Below are 25,638 nucleotides of genomic sequence, written 5' to 3'. Positions count from 1 at the left end.
ATGTAGCCATCCTCAAATATTTTATAAAGACTGTTTTGAAGATCTTCACAGAGAGTTTATGAAGATTCCAGAAACTACACTACAAGATGCAGAGCAAACCAGTGAGTTCACTTCAGAAAACAGGAAGCATGTGCGTCTAGTTAGTAAATCAGAGTTATTTTCCCAGAAGACAAGAGTCATTAAACAGCACTAGATTTAATTTCTGACATTCAAAAAATATCATATGGTAAATAGGCATATTTATTCAAAAACAGATCTCAATCTGTCACATTAATAGACATTAGTTAAGAGCTAAACAAGCAGTAAATCAATAATATCAGCAACAAAAAAGTGCATGTGCACATGTGCACACATTTGTTTCTTTGGGTTGGTTTGTGATTTAGTTTTTCACCCAAACCCACACAGTTTAATTCACTAACCAATACACTGTCTTCTACCACAGCCAGCACATACTGACCCTGCAGTTACTAAAAAAAAAAAAACCCACTCAAAGAAAGAATAGGACTGGGGCAACTGTTACTCAAGACTGAAGTCATTATTATATTATAAAACCCCAAGGGCAAGATGCTGTCTCACAGGCCACAGTAAGCTGTCACAGTAGTAACCCAAAAATACAGTACACCCACCCCAGGTCTCAATTCCTCCTGCCTCTCGCACCACAAGTGGCATCTGTGCAGCTGCACAGCCATCAGCTTGAGAACCGTATCAGCTAAAAGAGCTAAAGAAGCAAGCGGTGCTTAGAGGGGGGGATTAGATTTGGAGGGACAGTCCCTGGAAGGGACAGTGGCAGTAGTGACAACTGCCAACAAATACCCTATCACCAGACATATAGTGGGGTACACCGGGGAAGGTGTGCAGAAAAGGTATAGGCAGGACTGAACAAGCTAAGATGACCAAAAATTACATTTGTGGCCAGAGATGCCTGTGGCAGTCACTAACAGCCAAGTACTGAGGGTTAACAAGAGGTACTGCCATGGCAATGGTGATGAGGTGACTGACACACGAGGTGCCTGCAATCTATAAGGGCAAGGGATACTGGAAGAAGGTGGTCAAACACAGGAATGCGTAGCTCAGGCTGTGGAGTCTCCATCCTTGGAGATATTCCAAACCCAACTGCATATGGCCCTAAGCAACCTGTTGCAGTTGATCCTGCTTCAAGAGAGGGACTAGGTCACTGGAGATACCTTCCGAACTCATCTACTCCAATAGCCCAAAATGAAGAATATCAGGAAGATTTATCATCTCTGACCAGGTGAGGAGGGTTACAGCAACCAACAGCACAGACAGCTTGGCACAATCCCGTTAAAAAACCAAGACAAGACCCTCTTAGATTATCTGAGATAAAGAGATATGGATCTTCCTACTGAATCTCACAACATTCATTTAAGAGAAAGCAGAGCCTCATCATACTGATCTTCATTCTCTCATAACTGGTGGTGCTGCTGTCTATAGTAATTTATTTCTACATCTGTTCCTTTAGTTTTGCAGACAAAAATGATAGCCATTAGATCAATGAAATAATTGTTTTAAAACAAGAAATCCCATCCAAAGGTTCCCATCTCTGAAAGACAAGCTCACCCAATTACATTAGGAGGTCACCAGAAGACACAGCACAGTGCTGGGAAGACACAGCTGGGGGCAAGCAGGGACAAGAGCGAACTCCCTACACCAGCACTGGGAGAAGCGGCTACAGTCTGGCAAAATAGTATTTCTGTGATGCTTTCTCATCAGTTCATCAAGCACTAGTGTATGTATGGGACAGACGACACAGCCATAGTAAAAGATACCACTTCACAGAATTCTGGTAAGCACTACTGTCTTATCTCCTTCACATTTATCTGTAAAAGAATGCACACAGTAGTGTAACTAATAGGCAATGTTCTTATTTAAACTTTACACACAGTTCCTTGGAGAAAACTGTGGACTAATTACCCTGTAACGAACGATAACTAGCTCTTACAGCTGCCCACTGAGAGAAGTCCAATACACAGCATTTAAGTACATGAAAAATTCATTGATTTTTCTTCCTTTGGAAAGAGTTCTAAGAAAATTCTGAGGTTTTTCTCTATGTTCTAGCAGTCAACATACATAGCTCTCCCTCCAATTTCTATTTATGCTCAACGTAAATGAAGTATATGTTAAATATTATAGGCAGAGATGCATGTGATTGTGTTGTCCTCTTAAATGTGGATGTTCAAATAAAATTAAGGTGGCAGGCTCAGATGCTTTTGTAGCCAAACCTGAAGAAAATATTACTCATAATTTTATTCAGTAACGAGACTTGTATACACAAATATGTATTTTCCACCAAGCCCTGTTCTTACTCTCACACATTCTTGCATGAATCAAACAAGCAGATTTGGCCCTTTGCCTTCAGTTTAAAAGTAAAACCAAAGAACTACATGTGATCATAAACATCACTAAATATTATAAAAGTTTCGAAATATTTTAGAAGTATGTGTATATTACACTTCTTGGCTAGCATGAGAAACAGTGGAACTGGACATATTTAAATCTATTGAACAAAATGTGATGGACTAACGGTATTACAACACTCAATGCTATAGCTTTAGGATAACAACCTCTCACTGTCTCAGTGTCATAAATAAAACAAGTCAATATGTATCAATAGGTAGTGCTAAAGAATTTAAAGGCACTTATAATGAAGCAATCCATGAGATCCCCTTGTGGCCCCGCTCTCTATGAACACAACCATTTCGAGGTCAGGATAAAGCACTATGAGAGAAGTAGCTAGCATGTATTCTGGGATACCACCACCGCTGGACCTGAAAGATATATTTTGTCTGGTGGCTAAGGGTGGAACAGCTTTTTGGAATACACATAATCAAGTTCCTCCCTCCCCCTCCCAACAGATGGGTCTGAGAGTAGGACAGTCTGGCTTCACTCATGCTATAAAGTAATTAGACAAACAAATCTGGATCCTGTAAATAAGCATGTGCTTGAAATTAATCATGCTTAAACAGTTGCAGGATGAGGGCCTAAATTTCAAAGTTTTAGCATGTAGAGGAAGTCAGCCTATTAAATGTTGGCAATCTTTCTGAAAAGTTGACGTATCTTTCTTTTCAAAGGTCCCCACAAAAATGAGAATGGCAAGGGGGGAGAGAAACATAGAAACTTGGGTAAGCAGAGACTAGTCAACTATGAACTACCCTTTGGGTTTGTTTGGGGTTTTTTTTGTGGGTTTTTGTGGGGTTTGGGGGGGGGGGGGGGTAATGCAAACTGTTGTCTCAGGAGTCCTTAAGATGGTAAATAAGACCACAGCACCCTGGTCTGTGGTCTGTTTTAGTATTTCAGCTAAGTTATACTTATGTATATAAGTATATATATACACAAAAGCGGTGAAGTGCAACAGAAATTAGAAGTCCAACCTCTTAATTTATCTGCTGGGCTAGAATTACTTGGAGATTCTTAGCAAACTGGATTTTTGCTCATGAACTAGATTTTGAAAAGTATGTGCAACTAGATCCTTAAAGGCAGAATATACGAGATGAGTGAAAAAGCAACCATAGGTATCTACAAAAGACTATATTTAAAGAAAGTGACTTTGTAACTTTATCTGGAGCATCAAATACACCAAAAAAAGGTTCTTATCCAGCTTTCTTATACACATCAATGCTGTATAGGACATCCATAAATGACACATCCTGGATTGAAAAAAATGGCCTTAAAGACACCTTTTCAGAATCTGCCACCTTGCAGAGAGGCACTGAAACAAGGAGATACCACAACATTAGTAAGAGAACTGCATCACAGCACACATGCACAGGGAACAAATGCAGGATGCCAGAGAAAAAAAAACAAACCTGATTTCAGTCTCAAAGTCCCTTCAACATTCTTGCGGTCACCTACTAACAATATAACAAGTTCCAGCAAAAGGCTTGATCTGATGGGCTCAGCCAAAGAGGGAATGAATAGGACGTGTAATTGCCAACGGCTAGAAGTGCTCTACCATGGTAACTAAGTCAATGTAGTGCACATTCTGCCACAAAAGAGTGGGGTCCTGACCTCTAGGCTTCTCATTTTTCACACCTGGTCCACTGCATTTTGCTGGTGCTAGCACTAACTCCTCTTTCTGGATTACTTTTAAGCTTGCTTTATATGACTACATAAATAGTAGACCCAGCACAAGGGAGATGGCAGGAACATGTGATCAAGGCAAATAGCTCCTTGCCATAGCAGGAAAACTTCAGCTGATAGAGACTGTGAAACTGCACCTTTGCACAAATATCCACAAGATGGAAAAGAGTACCATGGCTCCCATTCCTTGCTTTGCAGAAGCAACCCAGGTACCATTGGCAGCATGAACTACAGCAGGACTTGAAACATTGGTTCTGGAATCCCAGGAGGGGGAAAGGCTAGAACAGAAAGGAATTTACCATGCCAGCTCTATATCATCCTCCCAAAAAATAATTGTTCCCATGATTGAAATATCGAAAATGATTAACGCTGCCTGTTAATCACTTGTTGAAAAAAATCTTTTCCCCGTTCCCAAACTATGTCTTTCATCAGGTGAAAAGTGGAAGGGACCTGCTCCAAATCAGAAATTTTGGCAAGCTTCAGAGCTATTGCCAAAAAACATTTCTCCATCAGCAGAACTCCTTCCCCATCCTCATCCTTAAAGCACCACCTGAAACTTCACTGAAATTCAACATACAAAGTCTCAAATGGATGCAAAGTAAGCACGATATTCTGAATATAAAGGATTAGCTTGGCAAAGTTTTAAAACAAGTAGGTATCACCACTTCTAGCAGGAAATACTTCGTTATTTTAAATATGGTGCCATGATGATCTCTCTCCATTATCCTAATAGAGGATTTCATTAACTGCTCAGAGGCAAGGTAAATTTATTCCTTCCCTGTGCCAAAATTACAGTCTGTGTGTATTTTTTAACAGAAACACAATCTGAAGAGTGTATTTATTAGCCTCTGTGTAAAACTGACACTCATCATCTCTCCAACAAATTAGAAATTCAAAAAACAAAAAAAAAAAATCAAACTAAGTAAGTACTGACGAGAGAGCTTGAGATATCAGCTATGCAAAAAAATGAGCTAATCTGACAGAAGATACTCACATACAGAAAACAGCTTAAGAATTAGAGCTGGCGCTTAAGATAGACTTTTTTGCAAGAATGAACACAGATCCTGGCTCCCAAGATTTTCAATACAGGAAAGAAATGTAAAAATAAGGAACTCATGTCTGGAATAAATAATCTTTTTCACCCTGAATATAAAAAAAAAAAAAAATTCAAAAATACTATGTATAGGAAATGAAAGTTCCAAAAACACAGAAACCAGGACTAACACTGTCACTCTTTCCCAGGTAACTACGCCCTTTAATTTTAAGGACTACAGTCCAGATAAGAGGTCCCTAATCCTGTAGGTTTTTATGAACTAATATCAGGAGCTTATCATTTAAGAAAACAAAATAAAAGCTATATTAAGTAGTCTCTTAAGCTTATATTGCACCATAAATATTTTACTACTCAAAATTCTTGGCCTTTGTTGCTCACATTTTAAACAAGGTTTGTGCTGAAATATTACTATAAAGGATGTGTACCAGACTCTTTCCATTGGAGAAGCTTGACAGGTAACTTAGAAAAGAGGAGAGAAGTGCCCATATCTTTAACTACTGCTTTGCCTGGCCACAAGGACTGCTTGCATTTCTCTATTTTCAAAAGAATGGTGGGAGCTGGGATTTTTTTGTGGGTACAGGGAGTAAGGTTTCCCCATTTAGAGCCCCAGGCTTTTCTTACCCATTTATTTTTAGCTTACTCCTTATTTTCCTTCAGATGCTAATACAATTGGAAGGAAGGGGAAAAGGCATAAACCAGCTTTTCATTACACATGTGCATGTGATATCTAGCACAATGGGGATTTAGTGAGCATAATTAGGTTCTTTGGATTCTGCTCTAATACAGATAAAGTCAACAGACATTAGTGGTACTGTAATATAATTACATTTACTATACTCTGCAACATCCACCGTTAACACTTAAAATGGAGTGTCATTTAAGTGTTGAACAGTCAAAAATGTGATTGATGTTACAGTCCAGTTGTTTCCATCTTTGCTCCTTCAAGCAAATTTTTGTTCAGCTCCAGGACTATGTTTTCTCTACTATTTATTCTTCAGCATTATATCAGAAAAGACGTATAGCACTCTTTGTGAACAAAGCAAATCTCTTCATTGCAGATGTATGAATGGTCCATACAAGAGTTCTTGCTGTTTACAAATTAGAACAACATTCACTCTATAGATCTCAAGTAGTTCTTCCAATGTATTATATTTCAACCAGTTTACGTAAGCGTACGTATTTCTATGGGTATTTTATACTTTTGTTGTCTTATGATTCTCTCATGGATCCATTTGTCACACCTTTTCATGAACAATCTGAACATTGGTGAGCGGACAACTTGTTTTACTCACTCATGTGGAGCTCTAATTCCACAATAACTCTAGAACCCGTGGTTTTAATCTCTGAAGAAAAATTAATTTGACAATGCTTAACATATTAAATGTTTTTCTCTTGGTCTGAATACATAAATCATTTGCACATATTACATACATATGTACATAGTATAATACATACATATTATGACATACTTCATAAAGGAGTATATGGATCTCCACACATACTTTCTAACAGCCAGATGAAGTTTTAAAAACGACATATAGAATTAAGACCCTTAACTATTGTACAGAAACAACACTATTATCCAGCAAATGCCAGTTGCCTTCATAATGGAAAGTTATAACACATTAATAGCTCAGACTTTTTTTTTTAATCACCATGACACATTTGAGCAGATTTTTCAAAACCCCCTGAAGATCACATTGAGTCCTTGTTTTAAGGAGGCGTCTCCATCATTGGCTATTACTATACAGATAATGTATCTGAATGCTAAATTCCTTTAAAATATGCAATTCAAAAAAGCAACAAGACATACCAACTGCTTGATGTGTAACAGTATTTCCTTTCCTGCCTACTGAAGAAAGTCTCAGTTATTTTCCATTCTTTAAAAAATAATTGCTTCAAAGTCATCATCCCAGAGCTTTGTGGCAATTTTAAGACTCAGGTTCAGGTTTCTGTGGAGTTTGCAATTGTACAGCATACCTGATCAACCTCAGTTTTAGCATAATTAACGTAAAGTTACCATATTACAGTCAAAACTACAGGTATCGTTTAAATCTTCAGAATATGGTCCAATATGCATGTGAAAGTTCAGGCTGTAAGACCGTAAGAGATGCCAAACTCCAGATATCTTCTCATTTACGGGAATACAAGATCAAAACACGTATCTTATAATCAAATACAAGAGTAAGCAATCAAAAGTTTAATTTAACACTTAACAGTAACTAACTATTCTACTTCACTCAATTTAACAACGGCATTCAACTATCACAGGAACAGAGGCTACAAAGTTTTGTTTATCAGTACTGACATCTAATCATTATCTAGCTTTTTCTACTACCGAGCTCCATCTCCATTTCAACTCCTCTAACTTATCCCTGTAGTAGCTTTTCTGTCCAAATATTTCAAGGTTTGACATTCCTAGAATGGAATCCAGTCATCAGATTTTACTGCGCTCTAACAGAGCAAGATACAAACACATTATACTAAAAACTCCTTAAAAGCCAATAACATTTTATCATGCAAAAGAGATGTTTTCTTTCACTTTTTAGATGCAGTTGAGATGACTGCATTTTTATAGTGCTATGTATCAAGACTGATGTGCATTACATGACATTGAAAATAACTGGCACTACAAACTTTCCATTCATGGAGTCACACATTCAGTAGGAAACCATTCCTGCACTGAATGATAATGCTGACCTTACAGAAGTTAGCTAGAACGGAATCTTAATACGCAAACAAGACCTTTTGGAGAGGGTTGGTTGGGGTGGGTTAGGTTTTTTTTCCTACTCTTCTGCTGCTCTTCACCCGGTTTTAAATTTTGGCCACAAATTTCCTAGTCCCCAGTTCTGTGGAACATCAACTATGAAAACGGATTTGTGTATGTCTCCTAAACCATACAGTAGTCAGAAGCTGGAGAAAGAACCCAGAAGAGAGACTCAAGGGGGAGATAAGAAGATAACATTTGGGTTTAACTGCAAGAAGAATGCCTGGTGTTGAAGTCCTTACAAATAATAGTTTTTCCACAGAAGTGTGGCAGAATGCCAAACAATTCAAAGTGGTATAGACTTCAGTTAATACATGAACATACTACAGATACGTTATTCTTATCACTTCAATTTTAGGCTGTAATGGAAAATTCAAACTAAATTCAAATAAAATAGTTCTGTAGTTTTCTGGCACTTGGAGACAAAACAATAGCCTGAATTATATTCAAAACTTAACAAATATGTCGTAACACCACTTCCATGGATACAATATCTGTACTCAATTCTTTAAGCTGTCCCTTATGGATTTTTTTTGTGCTGCAAGGTATGCAGTGCGTCAGATTTATTTTTTTTTAAACAAAAGCAAATGTTTCAGCATTAAGTATTTGACATTAAAAGAACAGATACTGCACTTAACACATTTAAGTTACATTTGAGAGGAAAAACACTCACAAAAGCAACAGGCAAATCACCAGAAATAAGCAGAGCAAAAACACTCTAGGAAACCAAATACAAATCTATTTTCAAGAGAATCTTTAGCTTCTTGCCATAGCAGCTGTTTGAACCTCCCATCCCTTTAATTGTGGAGGCTACTTAAGAAATTCTATGTCAGTCAGGACCAACACTGAAATACAACTATAGTAATCCACTTTCAAAATTCTTGAAAACCCATTTAAAGATATCAGTAGGGGGTAAATTAAAGCTGTATGCATTAGGAAACTAATAATTTGAAAAATGTACAGGGGCAATGAACCCTGAAGTTATCAAGCACCGAAATGACTAGAAAAGTGTTTTGTATAGTTGCAACTAAATACAAAAAAGCTGTTGTAAAATAAAGAAGTACAACTATAGCCTACTATACAACCTATCATAATATTAACATGTGAAGTATAACAAAATCTTGTAGATAACATACACACTTTTTGATATAGGTATAGTGGAGAGGCAGAGCTAGCCTATATGACAGCAGAACTCAGAGTTCCTTTTATCTATTCTTCATAAACACTGTTACTTGAATATACTTTTGTCAAATTCTAAAACTCGCCGGACTCAAAGTCTTCCACTCCAAGCATCTCTTGCATAAGAATTTCTCTAAGCATCTGTAAAAGACTAGAACTTTCAGTGAACAAAATTAAGAGAACAAACAGCTATAATATTATTTAAATTGTTATTTATCATGAGGTGAGAAAGTTTCATACAGAAGCTGAAGGACTCAAATCAACAACTCTGAAGTCAGAATGGAAGCCATGCTGTATCATGGTAGGAATGATATATCATAAATAACGCCTTTACCATTCTCATGAAAAAGTTATCCATATTTCAGTTCATAAGCCGCTGAAAACCTCAAGCTGCACAACCTTCTAGGGAATTTTGGAGAGTCTAGCTGCCTGGTACTGTGAAAACTCATTACAATCAAAACACGCTCCATCCACTGGACACAAGATCCAAATACAACTATCTGAAATTGCTCCTTGCAGTTGGAAATAACCAAAAATAAGGCCACTTATCTGCTGAGCTTCCTATGCCTTCTAGATGAAAAAGCCCCGACGGGTAACATGCAAGGAAAGCCCCGACGGGTAACATGCAAGGAAAGCCCCGACGGGTAACATGCAAGGAAAGCCCCGACGGGTAACATGCAAGGAAAGCCCCGACGGGTAACATGCAAGGAAAGCCCCGACGGGTAACATGCAAGGAAAGCCCCGACGGGTAACATGCAAGGAAAGCCCCGACGGGTAACATGCAAGGAAAGCCCCGACGGGTAACATGCAAGGAAAGCCCCGACGGGTAACATGCAAGGAAAGCCCCGACGGGTAACATGCAAGGAAAGCCCCGACGGGTAACATGCAAGGAAAGCCCCGACGGGTAACATGCAAGGAAAGCCCCGACGGGTAACATGCAAGGAAAGCCCCGACGGGTAACATGCAAGGAAAGCCCCGACGGGTAACATGCAAGGAAAGCCCCGACGGGTAACATGCAAGGAAAGCCCCAGGACACAAGTTGAGCAGGAGGAGATAAAGATCAGCACAATGTTTTGAGAAGAAAAGCATTATCATGTATAAAATTTGCAATATGCTAGAAACGAACTAAATTAAATACAGCTAAATTAAATACACATGTGCCAAATCCAAGGCTTAAATATTGTCTGAAGCCAAACAATGAAGAGTGAACACACAGAAATAGTGAGACTGAGTATGGCAAGAGTCCCATGGAAACAACCAAGGAAGTACATAATGCAAAACTGTGTCAATGCCTACACGCATACACACAAGTCCCAAATGAAAGCAATCTTCATTTGGACATTTCTATCTTTTGGGTAACTTTTAAAAAGCCAGCACCTTGCCCAAAAATCTGGGCAGGGAACTTATTGTTTCTAAATTTCAGCCAGAGGAAATTAAGCTGAACTTCTCTGGGTGGGACAGGCAGAAGCACCACATCTACTACCTGCCTTTGAAAAACAGATTTACACACTGGATTTATAGGTAGCCCTTTTGTGCTAAGAAGCATGTTCTACATATACAGACATATACTTTCAGCTTTTGTACATGGAAAAGCTCACACAGCGTTTAAGGGTTGATGGGGCTTCTGGGCAACCTGATCTAGCTAAAGATGTCCCTGCTTACTGCAGGGGGGTTGGACTAGATGACCTTCGGGGGTTCCTTGCAGCCCAGTGCATTCTATGATTCTAAGTAGCCCGCTACAAAGAATGACAGTCATTTGCAAAGAGGTCACGTCGCATAATATGGCTACTATGGTAATTATTTATCTAGATTATTAAAACAGAATCAAGAAATGAATGAAAGTAGCAGTCTTACAAAATTCAAGTGTTTCAGCTGGGTACCATCTTAAAATAACATGTTCTTTCTGCAAGCCAAATAAAAATACGCACTGAAATAAAATAAGAAATTGCAGTATCCCTTACAGATGTTATTCTCTGGCTTCCTAAAAGACATAAGAACTCATATATACTTACTGTTCTCCTAAAGACTAAAAAATTTTTACTCAAGTTTTGGGACACCAAATTAACACCTGAAGTACCACATATGTTACAATACCCATTACCTAAACTGAGGAACTTGAAACATATCCTTTGAATATTGCAGTATCAGCTACACTGGTGTCAAATTCACTAGAATCCAATCCTGACCATTCTGTGAAGAGGCCTCTGGAGGTCATCTAGTCCAACACCCCTGCTAAAGCAGATTCACCTACAGCAGGTTGCACAGGACTGCATCCAGGTGGGTTTTGAATATCTCCAGAGAAGGAGACTCCACAACCTCCCCAGGCAGCCTGGTCCAGTGCTCTATTACCCTCAGAGTAAAGAAGTTTTTCCTCATTTTCAGGCAGAGCTTCCTGTGCTCCAGTTTGTGCCTGTTGCTCCTTGTCCTGGCACTGGGCAACACTGAAAAGAGTCTGGCTCCATCTCTTCACACCTGCCCTTTAGATATTTATAAGCATTGATAAGATCTCCTCTCAACCTTCTCTTTTCCAAGCTAAACAAACCCAGGTGTCTCAGGCTTTTCTGGTAGGAGAGATGTGCTCCAGCCCCCTAACGATCTTAGTACCCCTCTGCTGGACTCGTTCCAGTAGTTCCTTGCCTATCTTGAACTGGGGAGGAGCCCAGAACTGGTCACAGTACTCCAGATGTGGCCTCACCAGGGCAGAGTAGAGAAGGAGAACCTCCCTCAAGGAAGCATCCAGTAGATGCTGGCTACCAAAAATCTCCTTGAAGACAGATATGATTACAGAGTACACCAATTTGGCTGACAAGAGCCTGCCTCTCCATAAAAAGCCAATTCAAAACTTAGACTAAGAGAACAAACAGCTCCCTCCCCTCCCCCCCGAAAAAAAAAACCCACAACACAAACAACCAACCTGTAGGAATATCTTTTATATTTTGAGGTTAGATCCTGTTCCCAAGATCAAAGAATCATTAATGTACTCAGAGTTACCTTTGGTGCAGTAACAGCTTTGGCCTAGCATTTACAGTTATAAGCCAGTCCTACCAGATCACACACAGGTAGCTACAAACCACAACTCTTGCTCAATCAAGAAAAGGATCAAAGCACAAAAAATCCACAAGATCAAGAAAGTAAACAGTTCACCTGCCTTTAAGAACTGCACAACCCTGCACACAACTACATAGAGTAGACAGTGCCTTAGAGTACAACTCCATCTTACTTAGATGACAAGACCAGCAGCACACACACGAGCCACCACTTGTTCAGTGAGCCATCAGGAAGCACATACAGCCAGGCAGCAGGTCAAAGCTAGAGGACCTATTCAGTAGAGACTAAGCCCCCATCCCAGAAGCCCATCCCTCCATAAACGCGCAAGAGGGAATCTTAACTGAAAGCACTCTTCACCCCTTCCCTATTTGATCCATTCAGAACCAGAGTCCAACATTAAGACATGAAGCTGCAAATATTTTATGACAGTTGCCACTGAAAAAGGAAGTCAAAACCATTCTAAATTTAAAGTGTTCCCCACGGTTGTTGCAAGCTCCACTCAGGCATCCTCTTGACTGTGGGTTTTTTTTTTTTTTGCTGGTCTCAATGTCTCTTTGCCACGCTCAGCTGTGAGCACCTCCAGCTTTTTGAGAGAGTAAAGAACATGCAATTCTCCTATCCACAAGGCAAAGTATCTGACAAGTTTATCCAGAAAAAAAAGCTTATCTTCCCCCATTTTTTTATTATGAGCCATGAAAAAATGTCCAGCAACATCTATAGATATGTAACTACCTGTTAGCTCATGAACTACTAGTTGTTGTCTAGTCAGTCTCAATCAACTAAGGTTCTGAATTATCAAATTACCACTTCAGATTCCTTCTACACGTTAACACAGTGCTAACAGCATTGCTCTTCCCAGACAATCCAAGAAGTAGCTATTTTGCAGATTAACAGGAATTCCAAATTTGACCAAGGCAGCTATGAAAATATGTCTAGCGTGTGAAAAATATTCAAATTACTCTACTTTCTGCAAACATTCTCATTTAAATATATGCACCTAATGTTCAGATAGGCTAATAAAAGGGTTCACAAGTTCTTACACAATGAACTGGCATGTTTTATTCACAAGAATGTTCTGGAATATCTTTTGCTGTTTTTACTCCCATTCTAAATGTTTAATGCATTCCCCATCCCCAAACTGTATAATAAGTAGCTTGAATATAAACAGTGTTCACAATACCTTAGAGAGAGAGTGGGAAAGAGTAAGCACCAGCGCTCTTTTGCTAGAGTTCTGAAGAACACGTCAGTATGATCCTAACGGGCATCTGGAATAAAAACGCTTAGTTGTCCGTGTACATATGTAAATTTAGCAATACCTATCCTTTCGGACAGAAAATATATGCAGGACTTTCTACAAAAGAAAGTATAATTTCACAGTATAAGTTTCCACATAGTGCTCTGAACATAGTCAGAGCAGCTTGGAAAATAGCAAGAATACCACTCCATCAAAAATACATGTAGTTAATCAAATAGTTTTATTACCAAACTAAGCTGTTGCCACGTGACAGCATCAATTTTCCCCAAAAAGCTAGCAACTTTTGTCTCGCTTCTCAACTGCCAACTACAATGCTACTGCATCCCAACACACATACGTTTGCCATTACAGCAGTGAAAGCCAAGACAAGTCAGTATCAGATGAGGCAGAGGAAAGAGAAAAGGGTGAGAGCAAATATTCAGAGATCCCTACCATCATTATCTGATAGCAGGAAACTGTACTACCCATAAGATCATTCGTTTCTAGGGCTCATTGCACAAGTACTACTTTCCTGAGCCACCTCTGAGCAAGTACCCTAGTTGGGATGTCTATCTAAGGTACCACATTCTCATATTACGAGAAGACCTGCCAAGAGTAGAATTTTGAGGAGAATAACTGTAAAGGTAGTTACAAAGAAAGAGGAGTTTGATGGTAAAACCTACCTGAAGTAACCTTTCTAGACATCATCTTTGCATTCTCCTGCTGCTCCATGCATTACTAATCAGTGACCCCCTAGGAAACTTCAGCACCCATTGAAAAGCCTGGCAGGGTATTTGGCTTTCAATTCTTCTACTCAGTTTATTCCCAACACAAGTATATTCATCAGGCTTAGAAACAACTCTTGAACAGCCACTCAGCACGAAATGTAAATTACTGACATGTGCTAAAACCTCGACTTGCCACTGCTAATGAGCACATTAAAGGAAAAAAGCTCACTAGATATTACTGCAACCTTTTCACTTAACCCTGTGTGTACTGAAAGCCATAATTCAGCATCCATTAAAGAACCCACCTCTATACAGTGAGACGCTGTTCAGCAGGCATATGCTTCCTACACATTTTTGATGTAAAAATCATGAAGATGAACAAACGTGTGAAATACCCAATCAGGAATGCATGCACACTGACAGCAGCCTGATTTTTAATCCAAGTTTCATGAAGCTCTCCAAGAGGTCAGGAAAAAAAAAAAACCCCACAACACCCACACACAAACACCACCATACGCACATCCTGACATACACAAATTTCTAACTTTACAAAAGCTAATGATGTCAAATCTTAGGTCATCAAATAAAACATGATTTGCTACCAACAAGCACCAAGGTTCGTAAGTCAACTTGTAGCAACTTTTCCCTATTATACTCACAAACGGATACAGACCCTGACAGAAAATCATCTCCAAACAGTAGTGGCCTGCAGAGACAGGGAAAACAGCATCTTTGCCTCGATAACATCCATGCAAGAAGAGCCCCACCAAGTATACAGTCACTCCAGGTTTCAAAGCTTTTAATAATTCAGACTAGCAACGCTGAAAGAAGCAACTATAAACTTACATGCTGGAAAAGAGAGACAATGTTTGGTGACAATCATTTCCCCCACCCCCTTTGTGTTTTGGGGGACGAAGTCAGTTATTTAAAGATTACTTGGTTAGTCGAGTTCATGAAATGCTTCTATCACATAACATTTTTTATAAGCATATCATAAACAGGTCACACAGAACTGATTTTCAAAACCTAAATTAGGTACCTAAATCAGCCTAAATTGAATACCTAAACCCCTCTCTGTCAAATACTAATTCAGCTATAAACAGGTTAAGGAGTTATCACCTTCAGTTTTAACTCTTATTCCCCCTACCCCCCTCCCAAGCTACCACCCCTTTGAGTTTGCCTCCATTTCAAGTAATGAAGAAATTCCTTAACTTGATTCTGCCAGAATCATCTGTATCAGCCCTATTAGCTAATAGGAGAGTTGGGAGCAGGGGGGAGGGATGTGTTTAAGCAAAGACAATTTTAACAGAACAGGGCTACAGAGTAACCACACATACAGTCATTCCAGCACACCCAAGGAAGGCAGCAACCCCTTCCCAGGGACAGACATCAACAAGCTACTGAGAGAAGTAATCTCTTCAGACAGCTTGGTCACAGTCAGGACAGCAGACTAACCACAGGCTAGTAACCTGATCTTCAGGACCTGAATATCCAGGTCAGCATTCCGGGAGCAAGCGAGAAGCAGATGCTAGGTTCTACACAAAACACATCACCTAACTTCGGAAATCAATTTTAATATTTGTGTTAATTCAAAACTTCATTGTTGAAAACAATCCAACTGCCAAGTATTTTAGCTATTTTCCCCAAAAACACAGGCGTAACAACTCTAGCAGGAATTGTTCAGTCAACCCACTACTATTAAGTTATCAGTGTTATTGATCACTATCATTCAGTCTGAAATAACAAATGAAATATGTTGTGCAAACACACAAAGCTTATTTGTAAACCAATCTTCAAATAGAATTAAAGATAAAATGACAAGCCAAATGCATTCATAATAATGAGTAGGAAGCCCTCTAAAGTTCCAGGCAATTCTTTAGAAGATCCACAAAAATGAACCACTAAATACAACTACTAGGCAGCTGCAAGTAATCTATTAAATTCTTACTCTTACCTGGGGGTCATCATTCCTGTTGCACTGGCTAAAGGCTTCCATTGACAAAGACAGACAAACCAGGTAAGTTACTATCAAATAGTGCTTATTGTGGTATGTGTTCATAGATTTTTGTTTGTTTGAGCATCTCTCCTATGAGGAAAATCTGAGGGAGCTGGAACTTTTCAGTCTGGAGAAGAGAAGGCTCAGGGGAATCTTATCAATGTAGATGAATGCCTGAAAGGAGGATGCAAAGAGAACAGAGCCAGGCTCTGCTCAGTGGTGCCCGGTGAGAGGACCAGAGGCAATGAGCACAAACTGAAACACAGGGGGTTCCCTCTGAACATCGGGAAACACTTTTCCACTGTGAGGGTGACACTGGCACAGGTTGTTGCCCAGGGAGGTTGTAGAGTCTCAATCCTTGGAGATAGCGGAAAGTTGACTAGACACAGTCCTGGTAAACAGCTCTAGGTGGCCCTGCTCAAGCAGAGGGGCTGGACCAGATGATGTCCAGAGGTCCCTTCCAACCTCAACCATCCTTGATTCTGTGAATTAAAGATTGTATTTGATATCTAAAGCAGAAACCAGGTTCTACTACATTATGCATTCTACAACCACACAGAAACAAGCAGCCAGCCTGAAGAAACTGTAACAAAGCAGATAATGTTAACTGAATGGCTAAGCCGTTATCAAGTGACATTAAACAGTTTAAATAGTGCAAAATCTTATTGACCTCTGAGATGCCTGAACACAGATTGCCCTGTATCCTTTACAGCTTCCACTGTTGCTATAACTAGTGGATCTATGCAACAGTAGAAAATAAAAATCAAACTTTTCTCCATGCTTCAGTGTGCTTTCAGTAACCAACCATATCTGGCATATTAACAGTGATCCCCTCAACATGCAGAGGTAACTGGAATAGTTCTCAGAGATCACAGAAAACATGACCCCAGAGAGGCTAAACTACAACCTCCTACCCAGAAAGCAATTTTGAAACAAATGAATCCACAAGGGAATCTTGTGGTATACTGAACAAACAAGTAGGTTAAGTTTTGTTGCTGTAGAAACTATTAGGAATTTGAGCACTTTACAGTATGTTATGTTCCTGCTGTAATGTACAGATATTAAATACCTATAGAAAAGTTTTAGTCAAGACAGATACAACAATATAAAAGGAACCAAACAGCAGCATAAAATAAACCCTAAATTTATAAAATTTTAAGATCAAGTTCTAATAATTCAACATGATGTTAAGTACTAACTTCAAGAAAATACTTCCTGAAGTAAAATTACAGTCAAAATACACACCGTGAAAAACAAAGCCAGCCCTGCCAACCCCTGCCCCCGCCCCCCCAAAGTCTGCCCAGTCCAGGGTAATAGGTAATCTTTAGAAGCCCATTAATCAAAAACCTTTCAGCTAACTTCTTTTTCCACAGCTAATGTAGAAATCACTCAAGTGTCTTTGAAAAGTTGCCAGTCATGATCCTCCCTTCATGAAGCTCATTCCTGGTCTCAGTAGTTCCATTAGGGATCAAGTACCAAAATCCGATCTAAAAGTGTCGGAAAGCAGGAGACATTACTCTCCTAAAACTCAAACCAAAAAAGCTAACTAAAGAAGGATGTGAATTAGGAATGAAGACTCAGAAGAGCATCTTCATTGTTAGAGAGTCACTAAAATAGAAGACAGAAACACACAGTACCACTTGCTGCAACATGTGTCTTAACGCTAAACACACTTCTACAAGTAAATAGAGTAACTTTCCCCTTTTCCTCTAAAGTAATTATGTCCTAGCTTTAGGAGGAAAGGCATTTAGTATGTTCATATCCCTCCTCGTGCAACACATCACTACCAATAACAAAAGGCCTTGCAAATGAAAATGTAGTATGCTGTAAGACAACATCTTTCTTGGTTAATAAAGAGTAGCTTCAGTAGACTGATTTTAGTTCATAACTTACTGCAATTAGTTTTCAACTTTGGAAGAAAACAGAGGATAAAATAGTCAGAATTGGGAGAGGGAAAATGGTTCTGTCACATGCATCATTTCTTCAATATATTTCAACTCTGTACTACACGAAAAAAATCCATCCCACCACTAGGCTGCATTCATCTTTAAAAGTCAGAATATATTTTCTTGATATGAATATTTTAGTAAGAATATATAGAAACCCTTAAGTATTCAATCTACAATGTAAGACTACTGAACACAGATCATTCGTCACTATAAAATACATTATATCTTAAGATCCAGGCAGAAAACAGAAGTTATTATTATTATTAAGGAAGCATTGTTTTTGTTGAATTCTAAGCTGAAGCTTTATCTGCCTTGCCACAGAAGTAAATTAAAATCCACAGGGCAAGAGGAGCTCTTCTTTCAAAACCATATCATCTCTTAACTGTTTGGGTCTAATCCAACTCCATCGGTATCAATGGGACATTTAAAACTGATTTGGAAACAGAGAAGCACATCACATTTGCAAGGTTACCACACTAGCTTACATCAATTATACTGGAATAGGACAAATTAACAAGTCACCTTAGCTCAGAACGGACAGAGTTCACCAAAACCAGACAAGCTTGTCTGCATCATTGCAAATCAATAGTAGAATAAAAAGGCAGAAAGTAGAAGGAAACACCATTTCCTATGTAAAAAGGGAACTACATAGCATTATGCTTGCAAGCCTTCTGCTATTGCCATGAGGAAAAACACAGGTATAGACAGTTGTTAATGTAATTGCAATTGTGGAAACAGAGCAAGAAGTTTTTATTCTCACAACCAGATATGGATGGCAACAGTGGAAGACAAACAACTGAACAAAGCATTTCAGAAGCAACGTGAAGGATTCCTGTAAGCCTGGAAATAAGTGCTATTGCAGTGACACTGCATGTCAAGAAATAATGGATTTTTACAAATCAGGATTCTACAAATCCATTCGTCTGCAGAACCACACACCCTAATAAGCATGCCAAAGTGTTGCTGTTGAAAGGCATCTCATAGGAAATATTAAATGACTTACGATAGTCTAGATAGGCAAAACCCACTCTAATATATTCTTTAATCACATGCACAGCATTAAATCATTCCAGAAGTCATGCAAACCCACAGTTCATCCACTGAGAGTCTCAAGTTGCCAGACATTACTATTTAAATCAAGACTTTTTGTGTTTGTGTTTTTTTCTAAGAACAGTTGCACATGTTAAAGCTTTCAGCCTAAGCCACTTTAAGAAAATATATAGCTTTAAAAACACAAGTTAAAAATAAAGGCTTACTCTAAATGAAAAACAAATACAAATAGGTCAAGACTGTCATGTCAGAGGAAGTTGCCTAATCAGGAGACAAGAAAAAAACCACACTAAGATTATGGAGTTTAGACAAAGGACTCAAAAGGAAGGGGAGTGTTTGTGTCACAAATCACACCAATCTTTGGCAAAACACCACCCTGCATCTTCAAATACATCCATATAGGTTATGCACACGTATATCCACAAGACCTGTGGCTATGCACCCTGAGACCCGGGGGTTTTGTTTGGTTGGTCTGTTTTTTTGTTTTGGTGGTTTGTGGGGGTTTTTGTTGGGTTTTGGTTGGGTTTTTTTTTTAAGTTTAGACATAAGCCTACACTTGAAAAAGTACTCTAGCTATATACAGCAGTTGCTCAAGATAAAGATTTGTAAGTTGCAACACAGTAGAACTGGCATCAATCTGTTTTGTAGCATAGGCAATCCTAAACAGGACACCAATGACACAACATAAGCCATCATATGCTTTTAGCAACTGTCTATGAAGTTTTCTACAGTAAAGGAGTAATACAGCCTTCCTACTTTTACACTAGGAATTGTCTAAGCAGATAGTTCAGATGACTCAATTTTATTTTTCTAGCTCACATGCACGAGCAGAGGATTAGCAATGTCTGACAAATACTGCCCATGATCTAATATAAGTACTATTTGTCTCTCCGATGGCTTTCACACAAGCTGAAACCGCAGAAGAGTTCAATTTTATTTTCTATGAAAAGTCTACTTGGGATTGAATACAAGTAACATTCGGAAGCATTCTGCCTCAGAACAGTAAGTAGTCACCCATCAACATTACAGGCTCACAAACAGAGCTTTTCTGTGAAGCAAACTGGTGACCTGTTCAGCTAGACAAGTACATTGCCTAACCTTTGCTACTCAGGACAGGCACAGTCTCCAGCCTCCATCAGATAAAGCACCTTAAGCCACCACAGGCAGCGGTGGTAGGCACTTGGCCACTTTGGTAGGCAATGACATACTATGCATTGCAGGACAGAGTAAGGAACCCACATGAACAGCTCACCCTGCCCCACTCCTTAAAGGATACAATCTCTGCCACAAGCACCTTCATACCAAGCTTGCAAAGCTGCCTCTTTTCACTTTGCAATTTGGAAAGCACAAATGCTAAGCTGTCATGTGAATTGCCAGGTGGGAACAGCATGAGAATCATACCAAATGCTTCTCAGAAATGTAATGTCCATTGAATCATGATGAAGGAACTTCACAATTTGCTTACAAATAACAAAACTGTGAAGGAAACTGCTGCCATTAAGAGTTTACATTTTAAAAGGTGACAATCCCATAATTAGCTGTGCATAGGGCTATGGATCCACCCACACAAAGTTCTTCACAGGTCAGACGTGTACCCTTACAGAAGGGGACATATATTCTTCTTTATTTTACCTTTTCTATCTCAAACTTAACAGCCATTTACAAACATGTGATCAACCATTTCCATACACATTGTTGGGTTTTTTTAATTCCACCAAGAATGTTAATCTAGCTTCAAAGGTAATGAGAAATAGTACTGGCTGCTTTGTTCTCCCCCTAGTCATGCCAAAGAGTAGTTGCTAAAAGGGCACAAAAGATGTACAAAACCAGTTTCTACCAGGAACCCCAGAAAGTCCATATCTTATTCCAAAATTGAATCCCTTTGTCCCACCATGGTTATGGTTTCTATTGCAAGGAAGAGGTTTTGGCAGAGGGTAGTGGCTGGCTTTTTTTGCTTCAAGGAACAGAGGGTCAGGATAGCATTGTCAAGGCTGCATTCAAAAGGATATTCCAGATAAAGGTTGCATTTGTTACCTTAACTCTTTATCATTTCGAGTTTATTTAAGCACAAATTCCATAGGTTTCTTGGGGAAAATACACACAATGCACCACCCATGAAAGTAGGAACTCTATCATATGCAGACATAGAAGAGACCAAAATACACTGAAAATAAATCCTGCAAACTGGTATTTTTCATACAAGACTCTGCAAAGGAATAGTGTTCATGTAGCTGATTTTTTTTTTTTAAACAGTAACTTCCTAAGGAACTTCTGTGGCATAGGGGGAAGTTCATTTGTGTTTCTTTTAATTAAAAAGGGGAAAAGTGATCCCATTATGAGCAACTGCAACACCAAGTCACCATGCATCAAGGTTAAGCTTCTAACCATTATCAGGAAGCAAGAACACAGACAACCTCAGCTACAGAAGTAAGACTCTTACTTGCTTCTAACACCAGCTAGACCACAGGAAGAAATGCTGACTCTGGAATAATGACTGTGCAACCCAGTCGCACGCTTGCTTTCTCACTCTTCTCTCCCCCATTCCCTTCTTCACCCAGGTATGAAAAGAAGGAAATAGTCACTGGGACCATTGGCCAACCCCAAAGTATTTGACACAAAGAGACCTGACTCAGCACTCCCACCTCCCACCACAACAGCTGCCCTGGCAAGCAAGGAAAGGAAAATGGCAGTTTCAGAAAAGTGTACCTTTCAACAATAGGCCAACAAAAAGGCTCATCTTAATCTCGGGGCTTTCTCCCTAACAAATTTCAAAGGCCTGCTACAAACAGTAGAGGTGATAGAGCTTCTCCAAAAAGGTTTGCATTGATTTTATATAATGGGAAACATTAAGCAAGTTAACCTAAATAACAGATGTCACCAGCAAATTCTTCTAAAACATGAAGGAAAAAATTGTTCTTGTACCTCTGCATAGCATCTGGCAAAAGATACTAGCATTTTTTCCCAATATGGCAATAGATTTTTAACTGCACCATTAGATTTATGTCAATACTTAATATTATTATGGAATTGTTCCTTGAAGGAGGCAAACTGCTAGCAGCCATAGCACACAAATATATTTGTATCCATAAACCACAAGTAACAACTTATGCACTGAATTTTACAAGTGTACAGATCATTTTTATAAAGCACTGCAACAGTTCCAAGTTGGATAACTCAAATTTCTGAATGAAAATTAGAATGCAAAGTAAGATTCTAAAGAACTACATTCACTTGCAAACCCATATTCTGTTATTCTACATAATTAACATTATCAGCATTACCTTAAAAGTTTTTCAGAAGATTTAATATTAAAATACCAATCTAAGAAACTGACCTTAGGGTTTAAGAAATCTTTGACCGACTCGCTTCATATAAATGCCATGGACCCCTTCTCTGCCAGACATCAATAGCAATCAGAATAGATACACATGAACAGGGGACTGAATGCACCAACTTTTTTATTGCATCATAATGAACAACATGCCAGATATCCACCCACTGATTGCTTTTTTGGAAATACTGTTTTGGAAACAGCAGATCACTTACTTGTGCTTTTGCCCATTCTAAGAGAGAACAAAATTATGTTTCTAAAGAAGAAAAAAAAAAATAAAGACTAGTAATTTTCAGTACTCCAAATGTATCCATAAAATTCTTCACAAGGACAGTCTATAGCTGTGGGCTATTCCATGAATCATTTAGGCAATAATGAACAAAAAGACATGCTTTTGTTCACATCACGCACAGTGGGATTACATGTGAACTGACCCTCCATGTGTTAATTAAAGACAAAGCTTTGCTTTGAGCTCATTACCGCTCTTACAGACAGATTGGCAAGTTTAGAAAGTTTAGTGTATTTCTCAGTTTCCAAATCTAGATAGTTTGTCTTAAAAGTACAGATGCACATCAGGAAATAAGCCCAGGTTTCACAACTTTCATCACTACTTTCAGCGCAAAAGAACAACATCGTGTACATGCAAAGAAAAGGATAGGGAAAAAGAAAAGAGAACAGAAACACATCTTTGGCAACTTCACAACAGTTTTGTAACATTTGTTACAGGCTTTAATAATCAAGAGAAAGAGCAGGCAAGTTTTCCTCCTAAATATATTAATCAGGGTGTCTTGAAAAAAAGTAAGCAGCCTTCAGTAATAAAAAGACAGATTGTTTCACCAATTCTCACTAGGGGTTTGATATTCTAGAGCCACTGACATGAAGGGAAGCACGATTATGTCTTAACTGAGACTTCAGTGCATTTCAGAAAGCAAAGTAGAACTACCTTGTTTTATTATATTTTTAGAAGACAGAACACACCAGGTTCCTGAAACATAATTAAAAGCTATTCTGAGACTGTAGCATGAACCCAAACTAGGGGGTTCTATTCACCATTTATTTCAGGAATTCACTGTTCCAAGGATTTGAGTGAAAAGATGAGAAATAGGAAGCGGGAGAGGATCTAAAGGAATGTTTGTATTTCCTCCACTTCTGCTTAATCCTCCCAAAAAAGCATTTGATTGTCACATCATCAATATGGTAATTTATATCACCAAATAATAACCAGATTACTAGGAAATGTGCCCAATTTAGAGTAGTAACTATCAAATTTCAAAGTTTGGCAGCAAAATAGCACGAGCAAGCACTCCTGTTTCATTTTTTTTTTTGTTGTTATTAAAAACAGGAACTGCCAACTAAAGCCAGTTATCCTGCTTGTTTAATCCAGTGGGAACACAGTTTGTTATAAATTAAGCCAGAAATCTTCCCTCTAAAGAGAGGCTCTGGTACATGAAGCAGAACAGTGATAAAAGCAAGCTGCTAAACTGCAGGAAAATAACCTGTAAGAGATTACTCCAGATTTGGCAAATCCTGGCAAACACCAAGTGTTTAGAATTCCTTTCAACTTTAACATCACCACCACCCAGCAACCAGCAGGATGCATCCAGCATCACACACAACCTGCACTTGTTTTTATCTTGGAGCTTTTACAAAAGCACAGCAACTGTTAAGCATAAAAAGTTGAGTTTTCATTCCCAAATAGTCTCCTTAGTGAGCAGGTGGTATTCTGTAACTCCAAATAACCAACTAAATAGTAAGGGTCTCTCATTACAATTAGAACTCAACCCAAAAGGGACATAGTCAAGGAAAAGATGTGGAAAGAAGTGCTATTCCACAAATGCTAAGAACAAAAGAGCTATCATTTTATAGAATTACACTCCTCATCTGTGTTTTTTACCGTGAATCAAAAAGGTACAAAATCATCTCAAAACCAGCAACACAATTTGTCTTACTGCTTGTAAAAAAAAAAAAAAAAAAAAAGATTTTTCAGCTATATGGTTCACTGACTGCATAACAAAGTTGGTAGCTGCAACAGCTTTTTACTGGATATTTCAACATAACACATGCTTGTCCTTATTCTCAGTGAAACCAACAGCCACACATGACCTTCAGTGACTACACATACAGCATCCACTCAGGACTCTGCTCAAACACTGTGCATGTAACTTTCCTAGCACTGCTAAAATTTATAAGCTGCTCATGAAAGTTCTGGGAAAAAAATAAAAGCAGTAGAAAGGCAGTATATCAGTTTCTGTGATATAGAAAAAGCCCCGCTGAAGTAAAGAGGTTACAAATATTTTTTATAAATTCAGACATGAAGCGAAAACAGCACCTTCTTGACTCTCTCTTTGGTCCTTTCAGAGAATGCAGCTCCACAACACATGACCACCAGCAGAGAAGCCAGTTTTTAAACAGCTTTCTATTCCCATCCTGAAAGTGCAGTTCAGCACCTTCTCAGGGCTGCTGATACAGCTGTTCACCAGCTGTGCTATGAATCACCAAAATGATCACTTAAAAACAGATCCTTTTAACCTAGATCATCTCAGTGACCCAGTTTTACAGAGCAGCCTTATAAACAGTACAAGCACAAGTGAAAATGCCAAGAGGTTCTTACATCCTTGGTAAAGTTCTAACAAACAGGCACCTCCCCTTTTTCCAAAAGAAAACACAGGCTGCAATTACATCTTCAAAATGCAAGAAATCCACACACACAGAGAAAGCATGCTGAAGTCTCCTATCTTCAGGTATCTTTTAGATCTGCCTCGAATCGGTATATTGTTTCCATTCCTCAGATACCTTAGAAATAATATATGCCACCTAGTGCATCATTCACAGCCCAACAAAAACAGAAATGACTTACCAAACGTCTAGCAAATTCTTTATTTTCTGAAAGAAATCCGTATCCTGGGTGTACCTTGAAAAAAAAAAATTTCAAGCCGATTTGAGTTCTGAAGCCAGACACCAAATTTGCTAGCACCTTTTCAAATACTGGGGAAGGCAAAATAGACCACTAAGCATTTAGATTAGTTGAATACCTTAAGAAACTGTCTTAACACACTGATTTATCTGTCCTATGTCAAGCTGTAAAGACTCACTGGTCGAACTGCCATTTCGAAAACAAACATTCCTTATTTAACTAGGGAGAAAGGTGCTGTTTGCAGAGCAATGGACACACTCCCTTTGGTGTTTTGCCTTCTGCTCTTTTTA

The 25,638-nt window shown here is 38.8% G+C and overlaps 1 protein-coding gene across 1 annotated transcript in view; it reads right to left on the bottom strand.

Annotated features, from left to right (window-relative positions):
* The window catches only part of PCCA (propionyl-CoA carboxylase subunit alpha), a 300,632-nt gene that overhangs the window by 226,859 nt on the left and 48,135 nt on the right, over nucleotides 1-25,638 (bottom strand). The window contains exon 6 of the mRNA XM_086481594.1: nucleotides 25,292-25,345. Coding sequence (XP_086337720.1) covers nucleotides 25,292-25,345 — 54 coding nt within the window. The remainder of the gene's footprint in view (nucleotides 1-25,291; nucleotides 25,346-25,638) is intronic.

This window comes from Leptosomus discolor, chromosome 1 (genome assembly GCF_034619465.1).
Source record: "Leptosomus discolor isolate bLepDis1 chromosome 1, bLepDis1.hap2, whole genome shotgun sequence".
NCBI lineage: Eukaryota > Metazoa > Chordata > Aves > Leptosomiformes > Leptosomidae > Leptosomus > Leptosomus discolor.
Note: the sequence above shows the minus strand (reverse complement) of the source record. Positions and strands in the feature narration are given on the sequence as shown.